At 35.8% G+C, this 22,372-nt stretch overlaps 1 protein-coding gene and 1 pseudogene across 2 annotated transcripts; one reads left to right on the top strand and one right to left on the bottom strand.

Moving 5' to 3' along the window:
* Positions 1 to 170: 170 nt before the first annotated feature.
* Positions 171 to 20,647, bottom strand: BNIP3L (BCL2 interacting protein 3 like). Of its 2 annotated transcripts, none has more exons than XM_016154292.2 (6): positions 20,450 to 20,647; positions 13,664 to 13,847; positions 9,635 to 9,707; positions 5,064 to 5,167; positions 4,792 to 4,941; positions 171 to 2,906 (listed from the first exon to the last, which is right to left on the bottom strand). In XM_016154292.2, the coding sequence occupies exons 1-6, from the start codon at positions 20,547 to 20,549 to the stop codon at positions 2,858 to 2,860; spliced, it is 660 nt and encodes a 219-aa protein (XP_016009778.1). In that variant the 5' UTR covers positions 20,550 to 20,647; the 3' UTR covers positions 171 to 2,857. The 2 variants fall into 2 exon arrangements, with proteins under 2 accessions (XP_016009778.1, XP_016009779.1); XM_016154293.2 differs by lacking the exon at positions 20,450 to 20,647 and adding an exon at positions 14,584 to 14,710.
* Positions 3,907 to 4,027, top strand: LOC118612770 (annotated as a pseudogene).
* Positions 20,648 to 22,372: the final 1,725 nt, after the last annotated feature.

Below are 22,372 nucleotides of genomic sequence, written 5' to 3'. Positions count from 1 at the left end.
AAGAAGCACAGGACAACAGGAGTATCACTCACTCCTGTAGCATGTGGCACATTCAGGCACTCTAGTATTTTGAGGAACTCGATGAAAAATTTCTGTGTAGTCAAGTGAGGCCTCATCTCCTCCAAACTCCCAGACAACACACAGGACATAAAATGAAAAACTGACAGAAAAAGTTTTGTGAGAGCTTTAATGGCACAAAATGTTTATAGCTACAAGTTATACATGTATTGTAAACTGTATATAATGATATAAAGTACTAACTAAATAGATGAAGAATGCATAATCACTTTGGCTCAGTTAATTCCAATAATTTCAACAACTGGTTCTTTTAAAAACTCATCTGCTTGGCTAAGTCTTCAATTTTCATTTTTAGAATAGTAAATATTTTTACTGCGATCAAAGTAACTTGTACTTTTCAAAGTACAAGTTTGTGCAGTTTTGCTCTTGATCCTATTTACAAATATTTTAAGCCAGTTTTCATCAAACATGAGAAAAAGAAATCTGCCTTTTCATCCCCAAATTGTAAACAGGTATAAAGCTTTTTAAACATTAATCTTAAAATGTCAACTGTTAATTGTTGGATTCTCCTTTCCAATCACACAATCTGTTTCTGTTGTTCAACACAAATCTTGAGTAGGAACATAAACATTTACCCCATATGTTAGGGCTATCAACAAATACTGCACGATTTTATCTTATGAGAAGTTCTACTGTGATCACTTAATAGTCCAAAATTTCACAGATATTTTCAGAAAAAGGGCAGAGTTAAATTTACTTTCAATGTTGAAAAAAATATCATAAATATATCCAAGTTCAATCACACTACTGACAGAATTGCTACTGCATTTCAAAAGAGAACAATGATGTACTGCCTGTAAAAAGTTGCTCTTAAGAATAATTTTACTTTTCCCTCCCATGATACCAACTGTAATACAAACTATATTATATCAGTTTAGTTATTTAGTTCTCTTAATTTTACCAGCCTTTCCGATTTTATTCAGGCTTGTCAAAATCCGTAGGTCATCAAATTTACTCTTTCCAAAGAAATTCAAATATGAACATTTGAAATAAATAGGTTATAGAAGGCAAATAGAGTGTTACCAGGTTTAAGAATAAGACAGAAACAAGGTATAATAAAAAGATGTCCAAAATTATTTATCATCAAATGCTAACAAGAAAAAGTAAAATAATTCAGAAAACTATTTTGGGTATATCATCTTTTTCTTAAAGATACCCAGACATACTCTTAAAAAAAGACAGTCAGAAATGTTTTGTTTAATCTGTATGTTATTTTCCACTATACCACATCAATTTTACAAAACTTGCTGTGAGAGAGAAAAGAGTTACATAGTTTCTGCAAATTGGCAAACCTGGTTGTCATAGTGTTTTTAAGTCAACCTGATGTACTTTAATGAGTAGACTGCTAGTTTTAAAATTAACAACGGTTCTCTAAATATTCAATAGTAATGTCTGTCATAAACAGTAATTATTTATATATAAAACATAATAGTATCCTTCAGAGTCATGCTGTGTGTTCTGAAATCCAATAAATCTACTTGAAATAATTGGTAATCCTGATGCTTTCTAACAATTTGGTCCTAAAGCTTCACATTTTAGAAACAAACAAAGGAAAGTATATCATTGAAGGAAGTTGTTAAGGGTTCTGGAACTTCAGAAGTTTAGCATAACTGAAAAGATGGCTACAGGATAAAATGACCAGTACCTGCACAATCACAGGAATCACCTGGGGAAGATGGTACAGTAAACATTAAAAAGGGAGAAATCAGAAGAAAACAAATGGCATCTTTTCAGAACTTTGTCAACTGTTCCCACAAACCAAGTCTGTTTTTCAAAGTTGCACAAGTGTTTGGAATAACTGTGAAACAATTATCTTTAGAGTTTAAAGGCTTCAGAGTAAATGTGATGCTTCCTAAAACAAGAAGCCTGCATTTATACGACAAACTGGACCTCATTCCAAAGTCTCTTCTTAGGAAAAAAAAAAAGTTAAAGAAAGTCATGAAAAATTCACATGCAGCTAATCAACATAAAAATACCAAACATACACACAAAAATCCCAAAAGTAATTTCATGTATTTCTAGGCCTGAGACGTTCCTTATCAGAAATAAAGACTCTACACCATAGAAAAAAAAGCATAACAACATACTAGTATTAAAATCTGATGTATTTTAGTTCTTATTCTATTTCATACCTATAATTTATATAGCCCGCCTCCTACAAATTAAAAGGCGCCATTGGGAGGCTTAGACAAAAAGTGGCTCCAAAGCTGGTTTACAATAATTTTTTATTGCCCAGAATATTTTTTTTTCTTGTGACTTGTGTTTTTTTTTTTCTTGTTTTCTTTTTTAATAATTATAAATTCAAGCTTAGGAAAGCTTGTCTTGTCTTGAAAAACAAAACAAAACAAGCTTTTATATCATTTGCTAAACTCATCTTGTTTTGAGAGAGGGATGGTAGTTATCCTGTAAGAGTAAAATTTATACCATGAATGATGCAGGTCTAAGTCTGGTGGTACTAAAAGGAGACAATAGCATTGTTGACAAAATTATCATCTGCTGGTGGCATTTGCGGAAAAGAAGCCCTTGCAAATTTCTAAACAACAGTAAACTCCGTTAGGAAATTCTAAAGTGTCTTACAGGCCAAAAAGGGAATGAGGTTAGTAAAATGCCTCAACAGAGTTTGAATAAAATACTGAATTTGAGAGTTACTGGAGCTTGGATATGTAAAAATAGGGTTGTAGAGGTTGGGTCATGCTTACAATGGTCTCAAGTTCAAATAAACTACTGTGACAATACACCACTTCACAGGCCACACACTTTTCCAGGGGCTTTCTTTCCTTCAGTAGGTGCTGGCAGAAGGTGTGCTCAGTCGTTTCCCAATATAGATGCTGAAAGCAAAGAAGAATGCACCATGTTTCATCTGTTTCAACAGTACTACACACTAGCTTGTCCACAGGTTGAATTCAACTTAAAAACTAAAATTTCCAGTCCTTTTAAAAGGCTCAAGAGGTATATATGTGCACAGTTCCTTTAACACCCTGAAAACATCACCAACTTACTAGTCACTAGCTAGCCAAACTGGTTTAATATGACTGTTTACTCATTAGGCAGGACTAGACAGCACAGGGGCAGTGATTAGACAAAGGAAAGCTAGAGAGAATGAATCCCTCCAAAGAGTAAAGCAAAGCCAACCAACCTCCTTTGAGATATTCCTTTATGGTAGACCAAAAGTTCAGCCAGATTGACTGACACTTCAGAGAGAAAATATAATAACGTGACAAATTATAAAGCTGCCAGTGCTTTCTAGAGGGTTCTTACCAACAGTTTACTTAAGGATTAAGAGCCTAGTATTACTTTTCCGTGCCAAGCCCATCTTTTATCTTTAAATAACATAAGCAGAAGGGAAGTTAAGGGAAATACAGGACTAGCCCCATCCCCGCCTCCAGTGTAATAAAACCAATCAACTTTTTAAAATCTTTTTTTATACATTCATCTATAATAGCGGTTAAACTTACACCAGCAAGAGAGAAAGTCTGAAGCCTAATGAGAGGAAGAGACACTGCAGGGTACAAAAATTGACCTCTTGAGAGAAAATAACTACTGTGCAGTCCACACTACCGGGGTATTTAAACTCCAACCCCTGCCTCTAAACCAGCCCCATATGACATTCGCATTGCAAACACCTTCCACTTTGATGTTTGTGATCACTGTCCTCACCATCACAAAAGCAGATCAAGCACCCAAAAAGACAAAAGGAGTGTGTGGGAAAGTCATGCATATGTTCCCATGTTCCCGACCATGAGCATTTTTCTCATATGCTGATTTCCTTAAAAGAAAGATAAGGGATGATGTATCTTTTGCATGGTATATACAGAAAATGACCCATTGGTCTACAGCCATGCCACTCTGAACACACCCGATCTCATCTGATCTCGGAAGTTAAGTAGGGTCAGGCCTTGGTTAGCACTTGGTTGGGAAGACCATCTAGGAAGACCGAGTGCTGCAGGTGTAAAAAAAATAAATAAATAAAAATAAAAGAGTTTATTCTGTAATTCAGAATTGCCACAAACCTAACGCTGAGAAGTGAATATAAAAAAGATCAATCTTTAAAAAAGAAAGAAAAAAAATGACCCATTGGACATGTTTAGATATAATAACAGATGTCTTGAAAAAAACTAACAGCTAGTATTTAACTCCTAAAATCTTTCAAAAAAACATTTCCTCAATTATTCGAATCAAGAAAAAATGTAAAAGATGACTGAAATTATTGAATTGCAGGTAAATGTGGGACCAATTTTAGAAAAACAAATGAAAATACTACGGAGAGAAAAAAACAGTATCCTCAACCAACCTACCAGTTTTGTTCAATGACTATTCAATAAAATGATGCATTGTCCCATCTGGGAAAAAACATGCTCATGTCAACTTCAAATTTACACACTATAGATTAGTTTACTTTCAAATTGAGATAATCTTGTGTAATTTATAAACAACAATAAAACCCAAAAAGAAAAAAACTGAAGAGCCCACTTCAAAAAACGATCATTTTAGGACATTAATATAACTTTCTCAAATAAGAAAACTCCATTAAAAATCTTTTCATTATACCAATAATATATCAACTTTAATAATTCTCATAAGTTCACCCTATTTGCACTAAAATATTAAAAGTAAAACAATACAAACTGCTTTCACACATATTTCTTACATCTAGAAATAAAATATGAGTATAAAATGAATGAAAAAAAAAACCTGTAATTGACTAGTACTTACCCTAGCCCCAAAGCCAAAACATGAGAAAGGAAGAGAGATGGAATGAACACCTTAAGAAATTCGGCAGAGAAAATACCACCTTTCTTCATGGCTCCACTTTTCCTCATGCTTAAAGAAACAGAACGTTTAGGGTGCCTGAAGTGAAACTCCCTGGGGGAAGAAATTCAGAAGTAGGTATCAGAAATGCATTTGCTGAAAAACTCTTGGGAATTAGCAGGTCCACTGTATATATATCCACTGTGTCCACTGAAAAGAAACACGCAGGAACTTACTTGGGTGGAATGTTTTCAGGCCTGCTGGACCAGTCCGACACCCAGTCTACACTTTTCTTCAAAGCATCAACTTCTTTCTCTCCTTCTACAACTTCTTCTTCTGACTATAAAGGAGAATTCAAACTTTAAAAAAGAAAAAAAGACTAGTTCTTCCTACCACAAAAGATTAAATCTAAACAAAAAATATATGAAATCATAAGACTGTATGTACATTAGTAACTTTTACGTAAAAAACACACTCTTTTTATAAAAAGACTGACAAAACAGTCTAAAATCAGAATATCTACTATCTTAAAAAGAATCTGTTTCACTTTTGTTATATCTAAGCATGGAATGTAAACCTGAAACTTCAATTACACCTTAATAAAAAATAATAATAAATCTGAAAAAAGAGTGTTTTGGATATAATACTAACTAAAATGTGGACAATGTTGATAATTGTTGAACCTGGGTGATGCTTATATGGAGTTCGATGGTAATATCCTCTTTACTTCTGTAAGCATTTAAAATTTTAGGAGACATATCAAAGAATAAATATATGCTAACAAATATAATGTGATGTGAAAAACTATTGGGAGATGTGATGAAGAAATAATGTATTTATTAAGCATGTATCAAGAGACAAGCATGATTCTGAGCACTTTACATGCATTAACTTTTACCTTGCAATAACCCTATGAAAATAGAAACTACTAATATTCCATTTTATAGATGAGGAAGCTAAGATATATATTAAGTAACTAGCTATGGTTCCATAAGTATTAAGGAGCACGGCCAGTGTTCATACCCAGGCAAACTGACCCCTAGAGCCCCCACTCTTAAGCATCAGGTTTTACTTCCTGGAAGGGAGTAAAATCACTATCCAAACATTTCCCAAAGTTTATTCAAAACTACTTAAGCCAAAAGTTTTTTGGAATAAGTTATTTTACATTGACTCAGAATTTGACATTTTTCATATCAAATAAATGAAAAAGAAATTCATTTTCTTACTAATGATAACTTAAAGTTTTAGGCAAAGAACAATCAAAATTTCAAGAGAACCCACAGGAATAAGAAAATTCCTAAGTGACTCAGCATTATTTTAATCAGTTTTAAAGAATGTGATGCTATGACCTCAAGCCAAAGGATCTCAAAGCTAAGAATTATTCTGATTTGTTATTTTGTTTGAATAGGATACACCCTTTGACCAGAGCTTCCATTCTTTTCAGTAGGTAGTTATGAAATGTAGAGCCTGACAAATCTCTGTGATTCGTTTCTGACAGGTCTAGTTCCCGGTGGAATAGCTGCCTGGGGAAGGCAGCTTCAGATAGTCCCTTTTATTAGCAAACCGAAAGTAAAAATCCCTGTGGATCTTTGCTACTCAGTAGTGCCATTCTTATTTAGTTCTGCTGGACTTGGCAAATTCCACTGAATAACACAATTAGCCTTTAGAATTAAGCTTTTTCCACTGAGTATTAAGATTACTCAGATTCATGAGTTGGCTCTTTACAGTAAATCTGAAAACATTCCAAATCCAAAAACAATAAATCATTACAATTTATTTATAGGCCAATTTGTGTACACACAATATCTGACTCTATTCAACACGCTGCAGGTTGCTTCTATTTGGTTTCCAACTTTGGTCTCACATGTCTCTCTCTAAAACTGCTCTAAGTTTTAGGTTTAAATTTGTGAACAGATTGGATATCATACTTTCCAAAGGGAATGAAAATATAGTAAGACTTTATGTTCAAATTTTTTTTAAGGTGACAGAATTTTCTCTAAGTTGAGTGAAGCAGAGTTATCTTTGGACCATTACTAAAAAAAAAAAAAAAAAGAAAGAAAAAAAATCCCAGATTAGTTTAGAATGCTTACCTTAAGAATCAGGATCATAAACTCTCTAGCTCTCCCATTTACTATTTACTCCCTGTGCTTCCTTTTATTAATCTTAAATTTGCCAGTTTCTGGTTTTAGATTGTCTTCCAACTCTTGGATTTCCAGAACATGGTAAAAATGCACTTAAAGTCATGCTTTCAACCAAATCAACAATCTTTCTCTACACCTACATCTACTCAGATAGAATATTCTGATGGTTTTAGCCTGTTCTCATGTGGAAGGCCCTTGCCTTCTAATCACTTACATTTTCCTTCTCTGGCCCACCTCAAGTTCTTTAGGTTTCCAAACATGGATAGTAAACTGCATAATGGGGTCCATGTTCAGATATACCACAGTTTTAAAAGTGGAGAAAGGAGGGCAATTTTCAGTTTCTATCATCTTCCAATGATACCCAATAGGGTCCCAGAAACACACTGCAAAAAATGTCTTTAAAAGACAATTACAGTCTACTTTCTGCTATAAAACTGAGACTCCTGAGGACTATCATCCTAAAAGTATATCTGAATGATCTTTTTCCCAAATGCATTATACCTAAGGCTTCCTCATACCGTACTGTAACTCACCAGATGTGTCTTAGTTCATTCTCTTGACGTTGTGAGCACTCCTGAAATCGACCCCAATCACGGACTTGTTTTAATAGAAGGAACAGGGGCCACAAGGCTCTGAGCCCCAGTTTCAACCTTGACTCTATCACTTACTTGTTTTGTAATCTTAGACAAGTAACTTAAAGCTTTACCTTTCTCATTTGTTCATGGAGATACTAGCTCTTTCAGACTGGGCTGAGAACATTAGAATTGAGAAAAACTTCAAAAAATAAATAAATATAGCACCTATATCTAACAAATTATTAATGCTTTTCCTTCCTCCTCCTAAAAAAGGCTAAAAATGTTACTTATTCTGTGTTTAGGCTCATAAAAAGCAATCAGAGCAAGTACGATTAACAGTCCTTTGTTAACTGTTTATGTCTCCTAACCCTAAAGTTGTTTCTCATTCAGGAAAAAACCCACCTTCCCAAACTCTAAAGTGATTAATTTTTAAATTATTGTTTTTTTCCATTAAAAAGAACTATTTCATCTTGTTGAAAGTTTAAATAAATTATATCTACTGGTTTCTCTCTCACTAAAAGGTCTTACTCTAAAAGATATAACTTTTTAAAAATTTTTAATTGTTTATTGGGATAACATTGGTTAGCACAATTATATAATTTTCAGGTGTACATTATCATTTGACATCTGTATATTCTATTGTCCAGTTTCCTTCAGCTACCATATATTTGATCCCTTTTATCCATTTCACCCTCCCCCTAAACCCTATATTTGACCCCCTTTACCCCCGACTACCTCCCCCCTCCTCCACCACCCCACTAGTAACCACTAGTCTATAGTCCTCTGGTAACCACTAGCTTATAGGCCCTGTCCATGAGTCTGTTTGTTTGTCCTGCTCATTTGTTGCTTTTAGGTTTATATCCCACATGTAAGTGATATCACATGATTTTCAACTAAAGATATAATTTTTTAAGAGGAGTTAGACTGCTTTTCCCAAAACATAAACTTGACTGATATGACTTTTAATATCACTTACTCAAGGCTTGATAACAACCAATGTTCTTTTACATCCTTGTTTCATAAATAGGAATCTCACTAGCAATCCTATCATAATCTGACACAGAGGCCAACGTCTTACATTTACAACTCTAGAAATCACTTAAAATTCAATTATCGGTTAAACCTAATTGTATACCTGCCATTCCATGAGCTAGGCAGGACGGCACTTATCAAAGAGTTCCATTAGGTTATTAGGTAGATCATTAGGAGAAAAAAGTGTATGTGGAGGGGAAGGGAGGTCTAAGGTCAAATAAATAATTGAGAGATATGTGGTTTGAACAAACTATTTCTTTACTGTAGGAACTGTCAGGACTTTTCATATGCTACTGTGCTCTGTGACTTAGAGGGGGTGGTGAGGGAGCCCAGATGCTGCATTATTTCCCACTTATTTGACTTCAGAACTACCTTATGCAACACATGTTTTGGAAAATGTTAATCTAGACTTTCAACTTGTCTGTACAAAAGACAATATGGACCGGGGACATCTTCCCTCAGGAAAGGCTGCAGCGAAGAATTAATTTCATTTCTCTATCTTAAGATTCCTTAGTACATTTTTTGAAACTTTATACACTTTCTTTTTCATTGTTACAGCTTCCAACATGATATCCATCTATCTATATTTCCAACATCAACTCCTATAATAGACTACATTTATTTAACTTAAGAAACTCACATAATTTAGATAAATTTTATCTTGGCTGTTAAAATTCACCTCAAAAGTCATTGCTTTCATTCAGGACACTGAAAAAGTTTTACACCCAGTTCTACAAAATCTTCTATTTATTTTGTGACATAAGAGATGTATCTTGGGTTGCTATTTATAAACTCAAGAAACTAGCCTGGAATAGTGGATTGCTACATCATAGACAAGAATTTTCTAATTATTTTAGGGTGCTGGGTCCCCAAATTCTGAGTTGTAGAGGAGTACAAGCACTAAATAAATTCCGAATTCAGAAACTGAATAACTTAAAATAGCCTCAAACTAATTTTTAAAGTCTTCTTATCCTTTAATACATTTTAGCAAAACATAGTTTTGCATTTTTCCTATTTACTGTAAATCAAAAAAATAAATTAACATACACACACACATACCTGAGAGCTATGGTCCCTGCTGGTGTGCATTTCCACATCAAACATAATTTGCCCATCTTCTTGTGGGGAGGGGCTAGAAGAGAAAGAATGTTGCCATTAGTTTTCATTTTCATTTTGTCAAATAATTTAGCCTCTACAGGAAATCAGATAATTCAAAGTTACAATAGTATGGCTTTGAAAAGGAACCAAGTCAGAAAGTGTATCATAACCTCATACAAGAAAAAATGAACACGCTTACTCCCAAAATGTTCCGATGATAAACTCCTTCACAGGGATAACTTTACATAGGAAATGTTACCTAAATACACAAGACTGTCACATTTTCTTACTTTTACTTTTTTTCCAATACAGGTAAATGATCCTCAAATTCAGAAACCTAGTTTGGGGTTCTTTGTCTCAAAGTTCTCTCATCATTAAATAATTCATCACCAGCAGTTCATGAAGCATGAAAACAGTTTTCAAAGACTCATTCAAAGGAACTTCGAGGTTAAAATTTTTTCATAATACTATTAGGATTTATTTGCCTTTTTCATTCTCATTCTCTCATGAGTGTATGTTGAGGTCTTCCAAAGGCCCCATGATGTGTGATATTACAACAGATCAAATGCAAAAGCAGATGAGAATCCAACTGTTTTCTATTAAGCCAGATAGTAAAGAGATTTGCAAAAACGTAAAACAATGCCACTAGTTTTACTAATTGTTTTGGTTATGAAAAAGTAATTTTTCATTTTTAAAAAGTTACTTATGTTAAAATGTGATGGGTTTATTATTATTGAATAAATGAATACATATTTAATTTCTCAGTTTTAGTTTCTAATATAGTAAATACCAACACATATAACGCACATGAGCAAAAGATCTTTGGGACACCTAAGGATAACAATAATTTTTAGGAGTGTAAGGAGCACAGAGACCAAAAAGTTTGAGAAACACCATTCTATTTCCTTCAGAAATATCTGCTTCAGAGAGAATTAGGCAAGCTTATATATTAATATATAACCTTTAATGAAAAGTACAAGAGATAGTCCCAGAACTATAAAAATTTAAATAAATTTTTAGACAAAAACACATGATCATGAACTGTATTTCATATAATAGATGAATACAATGTGCTAAGTTCTATTCTTAGCTTTATCAATGATTCCTTGTGTAACCACAGCAGGTATCTAGGTCTTTCACTACACAGCCCACCTCCCAAAATCTAAATTCAAATAGAGATGAAAAATGCTCCAGGCTTAATTTGCTCAAAAGAATAGACATTAACTATTAAAATTATCAAGAGCATGTGTACATTGTTAATATATAGAGATGTTGGTGAGACTGACTCAAAAATATTAAGATCACCAGAAAAGTATCAGACTGATTATGCCTAGGAGACTAGACTATTATAATTGACACGGAAGATCCTTAAATGAGGATGGAAAAAGAGAAAAGCTGGTTCTGTATCAAACTAACATGTTAACGCGTTTAGAACATTTTTCTCTTGAACTAGAAATCTCAGGCTATAGCACAGGAACCAAGTAGAACAAAGCACTCTTGCTGTCCTCAGCTTACTGTCATTATGCTCATAATTCGGTTGGGTTCACAATGAGAGATCAAATTAAGGTCCAGCTTTACACAGCCATGACCAGGTCAAGGCAGCAGCATGACAAAGCCGAGAATCCGACAGGAGCAGTACTCTGCTCCTACACTCCGCTTTACCACTGGCACCCGTCTCATTCAGAAAAATACTGAACGCTTACTCGTAAACTGTTTACAACTCTTAACAATTTGGAATGCATGAGAGCTTTCGACACTGGCTCACGTTAGGATCGTTCAAAATATTCTCATGTTTCTATCTCACCATGACAAGAGAATAAGGATCTTCAAGGCTGTGCACTGGTATTTTTAAAATCTCCTTGGGTGAATCTAGTGCTGAAAACTCCTACAACAGTGTGGAACACAAAGCAAAACACATAAGGTTATCTTCTAACAACTACCACAGTGACAGAAACATATCTATGGAATCATTTTTAAATTGAAAGCACACATAAGTTAGCTTTGGGTCCAATATCCACCAATCCTAAAACCTCTCCACCTATAAGAAACACTTCTCAACAACTTCAAATACAGAGGTTCACGCCAATTAAAATGACATGACTTTTGAAGACACTTTTAAAAGTTAAAGTGTGTTATATCCAAGAAGAGTATTACTGAGCTAGAATTCTAGGCCTCCTCTGAAAGATGACCCGTAACCCAGAGCCTGAAATACAGAGACTGAGGGACAGGAAAGTGTTGAACAATATTTGCCGTAACCTCACTTCATGTCTTTAGAAACATAACAAACGCAATCAGGGGAAGGTGAATTCGGTCACAAAGATAACTGCAACCATAAATGAAATAAAATGACCAGAAAGACAAGCAGGTGACTTTTCTCTGCTGAGTGATAGCACCAAGTGAAGAGCAGGTTAAGGGGTACACTGGTACCAATGATCAGTGGTCAAATATACTTGAGTGTACAGAAAAACTCTTATCAAAAGGCCCATAAAAAGAAGAAAGCTTCATAAACCTATCAATGCATTTTGTTTTATTTTTTTTTGCATTTTTATTGTGCTTCGCTTTATTGTACTTCACAGACATTGCATTTTTTACAAATTACAGGCAAGACTCTCCACCAGCAAAAAGATTACGAATTATTTTATTGCAATACTAGCTTTATTGTGATCTGAAACCAAACCCATAGTATCTCCAAAGTCTGCCTTTATAATATAAACTTCATTCTGAAAGACAGACTAATGCTGTAGCTACTGGAATAAATGGCAAGCTGCTCAGAAGAGAGCCATCTGTTCTGCTTCTGCTTATGACTAGAGTCATCCCAGGCTCTTAAGAAGCCCAGGGGCAAGGCAGAGATGAGCTGGGGTGGTGGGGTGCAATGTGTCACAGAGCTGGCGAACAGGTCCACTGCTGCCCTGGTAACATCAGTGGATTGTAAGACATACAAGAATTTCAAACAAGATTTAACTGTTTCTCTTTTTATACCTTTTCTGATAAGTAATAATATCTGCTATATTATACACACAATTTTTACAAAATACAAAAATATTCAGTAGAAAAATCTGTAATTCCATCCCCTAGAGAAAATCGCTGTTTACTTTTTAAATGTTTCCTTAATCTTTCCTGTGCATTTGCATTTTCTACAGGGCTGATATCTGTTAACTCTTAATTAACCAGAAGATCATCCAATACCCCAGGATGCTATCAGTATGGCTGTCACTGGTCTAAGAATTGTTAAATATACCACTGTAATTTAATATCTAGTGTCTCTGAAAAAAGAGACACATATTAAAAAATAAACCAACAGCTCGGTTTCATTCTACTCATACATATCTCTATATTCTTACTCTTTCGCCACAGCAGTCCTTTATCAGCAGAACTCGGTCTCTTAACTCAAATATAGAAAAATGACGTCTGAAATAAAACTTGCTGAGGAAATGGACTGGTCTTCAAAATAAACTATCTTTTACAGAGCTTGGTTGGTGCTTCCACCATATAAATACTGCTATAACTTGAATCAACTTGCAGTTCCTACAACACAAACATTCACTGAGTGCCTACTATATGCCAGCACATTAATGTGAGAATACAAAGGAGATGAAATATGACCTGTGCCTTTTGTAGCCCCACAATCCAGAAGAGAGGACAGTTATACACAGAGATAACTATATTCAAAGCAGAATGTGACCTGTGAAACCGGAACACAGAAAATGGGAGAAAAATTAATTCTGTAAGTAAACACTTATGCCACTGACTTTTAAACTGATAAACATCTAAAAATGACACAATCTGATAAGGACATTGGTTTAATATGGGGAAAACCAAAAGGCATCCAAGTACTTGTCAGTTAGCTCTCTGATTTAAATACACATGCTACAATGAACCAGGAATCTTATTTTGTTAAATGAAGATGTAAGCCACTTATTTTTTCTAATGAGAATTGGCCTTGTAACCCGTCTGTTTCCTGAATTCCACTGAAATGCAGATCTCACTAACCTGTCACAATGAGAACTGCCTCTTGAACTACTCTGTCCTGATTCATGCTGTGCATCCAAAAGAATCTTCTCCATGTCTCCATTGTGGATGGAAGATGAGGAAGGGACGTGTTCCAGACCCCCGTTTTTCCCATTGCCATTATCATTGCCATTGGTGTTGTTCATAGGTAACTCCACCCAGGAACCTGTTGAACAAGTCAGATAACTTAAGTTAACCACAGCAGGACCGAAATCTGTCATGTGCACACAGATGTGACTATGGGAAATTCAGATAAGAAGTCTGACTCGCCTCAAACCAAATGCAAAAAGTATTCTGAAAAAAATAAACAAGGAACAATAAAAGTCTACAAATCTATATAGTTCTGTTCCTGAAATAGCTCACACAATCAACCAATTTACAAGAAGCTGGAACTCTAAAACTAGTATCTTAGAAAACATGTCTTTCTGATGATTTTCTCTTTGGTTAAAGCGGAGTTTATAAATACAATAAATACTTTACTGAAAACTTTAGGTTGCTTTTCAAGAAATAGCTAGCTACTTTATTTCTAGGCAGGTTACTTACCTTTAATATTTTAGTTATATATATATTTTTCTATAGTCTACTTTAGCTATTTAGTTATATCCTCTCCACAAATGAAATAAACATGACCTAAAAACTTCAAAAGGCATCTAAATAAGTTAACACTATATTTTAATTAGCATAAAAAATTGAGAACCACCCAGAGAAAAAACTTAAATGCAATCGATAACTTTCAATTTGTATACAAAACTGGAGCATAAAATTAATGTGGCTGGCTCTCAACTACATCAAGGAATAACACTAAAAATTCTAAATAACGCTTTACCTATATCCCACAAATTAGTTTCTTCCTTTCCTTTATACCTCACTCTTTCTTTTCTTTCTTTATGCACTAAACATACCTTGTGATCTTGTCTTTTTTCTCTTCTCTCCCACAAGTTCCTATTTTCAAGTGTTTTCATTAAGCCTCACTGGTTTGGGGGAGGAGAAACAACTGTGGACCTGCTACAGAAGACACTGAAGTCTTCTGGGGCGGGGGGGGGGGGGGGGGGGCGGGGTGGCAGCTGAAGGGGGTGGAGCCACATAAAAGGAGATGTGTCCCTGGCAATTTGGTTGGGTCTTGAAAATATTTCTTGGCTTAACCCTTTGCTGAACACATTAAGGTGCTTTAATTTTAATAACAATTGGTAACAGTAGCCAATAAGCCAACTTCATGATAAAAAGAGATAGTATATTTTTTCCTAATTTCCATTCCTTACAGTAGATTTTTTTTTTTTTTTTTAGAAAATGTAATCAAGTAGGTTGATGGGGCCATTCCTCTAAACCTCAACAGAAGTATTAGGAAGAGTTCTATGGCTGAACAGTCTTCCATCAGTAAATAAGAATATTTACCAAAAGAGGCTAAAAACCAAAAGACATTCTAAATGAGGTGATGACTATTCCAGATCCAGAAGTGAACTCAACATCGCCTTTAAGTGAAGGAAAAGCTCAAAGGCAGACCTGGTTGGAAATCTCACCCCTCCCCTTACTATCTATCTGACTTTTCGACCTTGAGTTACCTCCTTGTAAGACAGATGATAACATAGCACCTACCTCCGAGGGCTGTTGTGAAGATTAAATATAGGAACATAAGTATCTAGTAAACAGTAGACAGTCAGTTACACACCAGTTAAAAGTTTTTAATTTGTAAAGTACTTTTAGAATGTGTTTGCTAAATAAAACTGAAGTTACTCTACCCTCCTTCCTTTCCTTCTAAGGCAGTCCGGGGCTGTCACAGTGCCATAATTAGCACCGATTCTTTGAGACTAACCATACTGCCAAACACAGTTGTATGGCATCCCCATGGTCTCATTCTACACACACACAAAAATGGACACAGGCTAGACAGAACTCAACATGGATTAACAAACTCATTTAGCAAAGCTAAGACAGCTCTAACACTGATGGTAATTTAATTAAATCTTTGGAGTGTCTAAGAAACATGCCAAAAGCATCCCTAAATTCAGAGCTCTACAAAATATTTTAAATGGAAAGAGAGACAGAGCAAGAGAGAGGTATATTATAAACTGTTCTTTTCAACTTGCACTGTTTCTAGCATTTTCAAACTTATTTCAAACAAATAGGACCAATTCTTCTTGTACAGAAGCCCAGTGTACAAGATAAACAGAAACAAATAAAAGGCCGGAGATGCTCAGAAGAACTAAGGAACCAGGAGTTCCCAGTGGGTCTCTGTAGAAGCCAGTCTTCCATAAATACAATTAATGTTAACTTGAAGTAGCCGATCAAAGAGGAAAAAGAGTATGACAATATCAGATTTTTTGCACCTTTTTTGAAAGACTTCCAAACCAATTCTATTTCCTGCATTAAAAATATGTAAGTAACCATAGCCTAGGTACTTGAGAAGACATAACTAGAAAGGCTTAGTAAAGTGATCTCTGTTAATTGCCTTAAACACTCAGCATAACTGAAGACATTTCTACTTAAGGCAGACTTTTTTTTTTTTTTTTGGCATATATTAGTATGGTGGTTAAAAGCACAGCCTGAAACCAGACTCCCATTCTATCACTTATAGTTGTTACACCCTTGACCTGTCAGTTTTCTCATCCGTAAAATACGGATAATAATTACCTACCTCATATTGTTAGTGGGATGAAATAAATACAGCATAGGACAGGTGTTAGTATGAGGCAAGTGCTATGTTAGCTATTATAATTATACTCTATCTTGTAAAAAGTATTTATTACAAAAATGACATTTCTTAAAAATGCAAACATCGGTACATAAAGTAAAAATACCTCTCCTCCCAATCTCACATTCCTATCCAAAAGGAAACCACTTTTATAACTTTCATATATAAACTTCTAGAGCTTTTAAAAAACACAGAATTGCACTGCACATATTTTTCTATAGAGTTTCTTAACTTGCAGATAGATGTCTTTTAATGTCAATATGTATTGCCTTAACTTCATTCCTTTAAACAACTGCCTTGCATCCCATTATAAAGATATACCATACTTTAACCATAATCCAAATGGCAATGGTTAACCATCATCCAAATTATTGTTTCTAATATTATGTTACTAAAATCAAGGCTTCAATGGAAGGTAATTTGGTAATATGTATTAAGAGCCTTAAAAAGGTAAATTTCCTTTAACTCAATAATTATCTTCCAAAAACATCATCTATGGAAAAAAAAGTACTGTAGAGAAAGTTATGCACACAGATAATTAAGAGGCTATACATCAGCTTCATCTTTTGAGAAAAATAGAAAATAAAGCAAACTTATCTTTCTCAATAGATGAACTACTCACGCCTTTTTCTCATCACCTAGGTGACTCCTGATTTACAATCTCAAAATGTCTTGATGTTCTAACTCTACCAAACCTAAATTACTTTTTACTTGGAAAGGAAACAACGTAAGATAGGATTGTGCTGTCCAAGTAACACAAAGTAGAAAAAAAATCTCAAAGTAAATTCTCTTCCTAATAATCAAGCTTTAAACTTAAAAACTGCAGGCTCTTATTAAAAGCCTACTTACAAACTGAAAATTGTTCTCTTATGCCAGATTGCACGTATACGCAATACATGATATTTTCTAGCTGAAGTCTTTGAGAATCACTGAGATTCAGAGAAGCATGCTCTGACATTCTCTAATACAGCACATCATGATGGCTGGTCCAGTGATTGTGATTATATTTATGACTGTATGCTGTATACACACTTTATAGTTTTATCTTACCAGTTAGATCTTCTTGCAAGATGGGAGTGGGAAATCTGGGGGGTGGTTGGAGGAGTAAATGAAAACTAGTACTATTTCTCATCTCCCCCTGCCCCACACACAAGTTTTTAAGGCTTCACATGTCACTCTGACCCTAACCTGGGTTACACATTTCATTATGTCTTATCTTCATTCCTTAAAGCCTTTAATTTATTTCAAGTACCTGATGCTAGAATCCAGACCATAAACAGTCACAGACATTCTTATAAAAAAGTTGGTATTTTTGCACTGGTAAGTACTTAGACACTAGTTACATATGTATTTAAAACAGTATTACGAGGCAGTGAAGTTTCACATGTCATAATCTTAAAAGCTTCTTGCCATGCTAAGGAAGCAAGAACATCATGGCAGATGTTTAAAAAAATAAAAAAAGGCTGTGCTTCCTACATTAAATAAGAATTATACTGCTACCATGATTTCCTTGTAGTACCTACTGATTTTTATGACATAAATGTCCTATACAAATATTGTATATTCCCTATATTTTCTATATTGTCCTTTACAATAACAATAGTTATACAATAACAATAGTTTTCTTAAAAATAAAACAACTGGAAATTGGAAATACCCTTTTAGCTTTGAAAGTAGCTTAGATACTTGTCCACTAATTTGAAATGAAAGTGAACTTTCCTACAATGGCAAATGTAAAAAAAAAAAAATCGGAGAGAAAGGTTTCATTATTCCAAATATCATTAATTTGCTGTTAAAACTCTGCTTTGACCCATGAACTAAAGATAAAATCTCAAGGCAGAAATAATCTGTACAATGAGTTCATCTCCTGTTTTTCATAGCTGTGCAAATTACCCAACAAAGAACTTCAACCTATCAGCAATTTGGACAGTACATGTTAATGCCTGAATAAGTTGTTTTGCCCAGTGCCTCAAAATCACTTGAAAGAATCAATAAAGCTTCTTGTTTTGTTCAGTCCAGTGTTGTATAATGAGCAAAGTAAAAGGCAAGAGGGGAGTAATTAAATATGACACTCTCTAAAAGCTTTTCAGTAACTTAGAAGTTCACCCTATCCCCCCAAAAATACTTTTTCTATCTAGCAGCTTTCCCAAAGCAACATTTTGATATCACACACAGGCTGAGTGTTCTACTTCTTAAGAGTAAACATAAACGTAGCTGCAACTGCTTGGCTAAGGACATCAAATATCTCATAGGTCTGTTGCATACAGAGATAAACAATCACATATAACTCAACCCCATTTTTTTGTTAAATGGTCAAAGGAAAATTAAAATTCCTTTGCTTGTGAAACCGTATACACATACTAACCAAATAGCTAACTTAAAAGTATCACAGGGAAACACTGAGTACAGTTAAGAAATGGTATACTAAAAAGGGACGGAGAGACAGGTTACCTCTGTACATTACATTAGGTGGAATAACACACTGAGAAAATAAGAAACACACAATCAGGATTCTGGGCTACTGAAAAGAAATGTCCTGCAAGGAGCACTAGAGTGGGTCAAAGTAAAAACCTCAGCTCTAGGTCCCAGGCAGCTGTAAACTTGGACAAAGCACTTTAGACCTGTTTCTTTACTGGTAAATAACAGTTAGCTCTAAAGTCTCTTGCCATTCTAAAATCCTATGCTGCTAAAAATATGCTAAAGAATAATTTAAAAATCATATTAATATGTCAGGCAGATAACATATAGACACATAAGTTAATCTTAATTTACCGTGGGAAACAATGTCTTACATTCTAGAACATGACACCAGAAGTTTTAATAAGTCAACATTTAAGTAATTTATCCATGAAAACATGGAACAGTGGCAGTAAGCAATGAAAACATCTTAAAACACTCAAATTCTATGCCATTCAAGTGAGAATTCTCTTCCCTAAAACAATTTTTAGGCCATACTGGAACACCTCCCTTTTATGAAAGATACTGCAATGCCTTTAAATGTCATTTAAGCACCCAAAAGATTTCTAAACAGTTTCTTCTGGCCATATGCTAAGTGTCCCAACCACCTCTTTCATGACAGGAATTACAGAAAGGTTAGGCAAAACCTTTCCAAGGCTCTGAGTTTTAAAGGCATCTGGGGAATAACCTTAGGACAAGATGTCTGAGTACCAAAATGTTATGAAAAGCAACTGTAGTTGGTGGTAATTCAATATTGCCATTAATTTTCAAACCCCCTTGTGTATGAATGTTTTTAATTCCGTTTCAGAAAATTCATTACCCCAGACTCCGTGATTGTGATTTGTGCAATCTTGTACGGTTCAAAAGGTTGTCTGTTCATAAATTGGTTTACAGGGCACATAGCCCCATCGTTTAAAAAAAATCACTTAAGCAACTCTGAAACATTTCAAAAAAAAAGTACCATCGCTTCCTCACCCCCTCCCACCCCACGTGATACAAGTAACCACTAAATTACCAAATAATTTTCCTGACCAGCCTGTGGTAACAAAAGAACGCGACCAGAGCGCTCACGTTTCGAGCCCCGGAGAGAGGCTGCCCCAGCGAGGTGAGGTCAGCTGGGCCAGGCCAAACCAGGCCGCACACCTGACCTCCCGCCTGTCCCTCGGCCGCCCCCTCCCATCGGCCGGCAGCCTGCGTCCATCTCCTGGCGTCCCCGCCGCACGTCCCCATCCCTGCCCACGTACCCTCCGCGGCCCGCTCCGCCCACCCTCCCTCCCCGCGCTCCAAGGCCCGCCCCTCCACGCCCCGATTGGCTCCGCTCAGGGGCCCAGCACAGGTGGGGTCGGCCGGTCCCGCTTCTCTTCCCAGCCACCTGTCCTCCCCAACAGCGAACTCAAACAGGCCCCTACCCAAGACCCCAGAAGGGAGGGGGGATGGGCCCAGAGGAAGACAGGAGCACTCCCTTGACAGCTGACGGGAGCCGTCAGTCACCCGCACATCCCCGGCCTGGACCAATGGGCTACCTTCTGCTCTCGTACCCTCCCGCGCGGAGCTGGCGGCGGCGGCCAGAGCAGCTCCTCCTCCCCCATCTCCTTCACCCAGCCCGCCCGCCCCGCACTCACTGTTGAGGCCGGCTGGCGGTGGCAAAGGCTGTTCCCCTTCCTCGCAGTTGTTGTTGTTGTTGTGCGGGGGCGGAGGCTGTTCTACTAAATGAGACGACATCGTCGGGCGGCTGGAAAAGCTGTGGCCGCAGCTAGACTGTCTCCGGTTCTCCGGCAGCAACACAACAAGCCGAGTCCCCCGCCCCCTTTTCTGCGCCTGCGCAGTCCCTCCCCTGCCCGTGACGTCAGGGCCCGCCTCGACCACGTGACGACAACACAACAAGCGACGGGGTGGAGCGGGGTCGTTCCCAGACGGACTCGAGACGTGAAGACGCTGGAGACCCGTTGACGCGCGCGCGCGGAATGAGTTCTTGCGTGTCACTTATACTGACAGGATGGAGTGAGTTATGCCACTGGAATTGGGATGCAAGATAGGGAGAACTGTGTAATGAGGAAGTGTAAGGTGTTCATGTGTCGACACCCAATTCGCCCACATCTACGAGTTCAACATTGTTTTATCCACCCGTGAGCATTTTTTAAAAATATCTGTAAGGACCCACTTCTGTAATAGGTTTGGTGGTGATACATAGGAAGCAAAGACCCCAGTGTCTCTCCGTCATTAAACCTAAAATAAAACTGGTGAAACATTAACGATGTAAGTCAGATCAGATTTTTTAGTTGTTAAAAGAATTTCAAAAATTTTAATTACAAACGTAACATGTGATCATTGTAAAAAAAGAATAAAGGAATATTTCAGGAAAGCATAAAACAATCACCCAAATCCCATCACCTAACTTATACCTGGAACATGATGTGTGAAGCCATGTTTCCTATATGTGGGTGACACTAAACTATTTTATATTCCAAACACTCCACCTACTTCATATCTCCCTGTACCTTGGTCCAGGTTCTTCAGTCTGATTTATGTGTGGCATATATTTTTCTCTGTCTGTCATTTGTCTTTTGACTTTGTTTTACTCTGCAGACATTTAAAATTTTCAAGAAATCACATTTATTATCTTTTATATGATGGGAATGCCCGCACACCAAGATGATTATGAATCTATTTCCTATGTTTTTCTAATTTTTATAGATTTAATTTTTATATTTTGACCCTTAATACGTTTGAAATTATTTTTGATTGTTATAAATTACTTCACTTCAATTTTTCCTAATTGAGTAGTTAATTGGCTCAAAAATATTTAGGTTTTAAGTCATCCTTTCTACACTGATAAGAAATTGCACCTTTATCACGTTCTAAATTCCCACAAAAAGGTGAGTCTATTACAAGCGTTTCCAGAATGGCTCTGTTAGATAACTAGTGGAGAAAGTGTCTCCTCATTTGTCTTTCTAACAATTTTTATGACTGTTTACTCACTCTTCATATGAACTTATAAACTGATAGTCCAAGATAGACCATGTGTTGGTAATTACTGAAACTAGGTAATGGCTACATTAAACTATTCTACTTTTGAGCATATTTGAAAGTTTTCATACTAAAAAGATTTCTTTAAAGATTGATATGTCAAATCCCAGTGCAAATTCAAGATTTTGCTCCGAAATGTATTCAGTTAATAGATTAATTGGGGGATTATTGCTATATTTCTTTACAAAGTTGTTTTCCCATTTAGACAATGATATCCTCCCCTTATTTTTCTTAAATAAAAAAAGTTCCTTCTTCAAAAATATCGTTAACATTTACTAATCTTTTCTGAGTTTTGATATAATCTTATGCTAATTTTATAAAAAAATAATTAGGAAGTTTCCTTTTCTATGGTCTCAAGTAGGTGAAGTCAAAATTACTTTTAAGGATTTGGTTTCCCTAAGAAAACACACAGACATAGTGTTTTTAGGGAGGTTAGCTCTGCTTTATAGGATGTTATCTTTATTTCTAATTTTGTGTTATTTGTCCTCTAATTTTTTTCTTGATTGTATTACCTAATG

The sequence above is a fragment of the Rousettus aegyptiacus genome, unplaced genomic scaffold (genome assembly GCF_014176215.1).
Source record: "Rousettus aegyptiacus isolate mRouAeg1 unplaced genomic scaffold, mRouAeg1.p scaffold_m13_p_16, whole genome shotgun sequence".
In the NCBI taxonomy this organism is placed as follows: domain Eukaryota; kingdom Metazoa; phylum Chordata; class Mammalia; order Chiroptera; family Pteropodidae; genus Rousettus; species Rousettus aegyptiacus.
This window is presented reverse-complemented; position numbering and strand designations above follow the sequence as displayed.

Bases quoted from the DNA above. Each gene is read 5' to 3' on its own strand.
- BNIP3L (XM_016154292.2), bottom strand. From the start codon at position 20,549: ATGTCGTCTCATTTAGTAGAACAGCCTCCGCCCCCGCACAACAACAAC. The intron at 13,848-20,449 runs GTGAGTGCGGGG...CTTGTTCAACAG, and splicing joins ACCGCCAGCCGGCCTCAACA to GTTCCTGGGTGGAGTTACCT. The intron at 2,907-4,791 runs GTAAGTACTAGT...CTTTGCTTTCAG, and splicing joins GTTTTGGCTTTGGGGCTAGG to CATCTATATTGGGAAACGAC.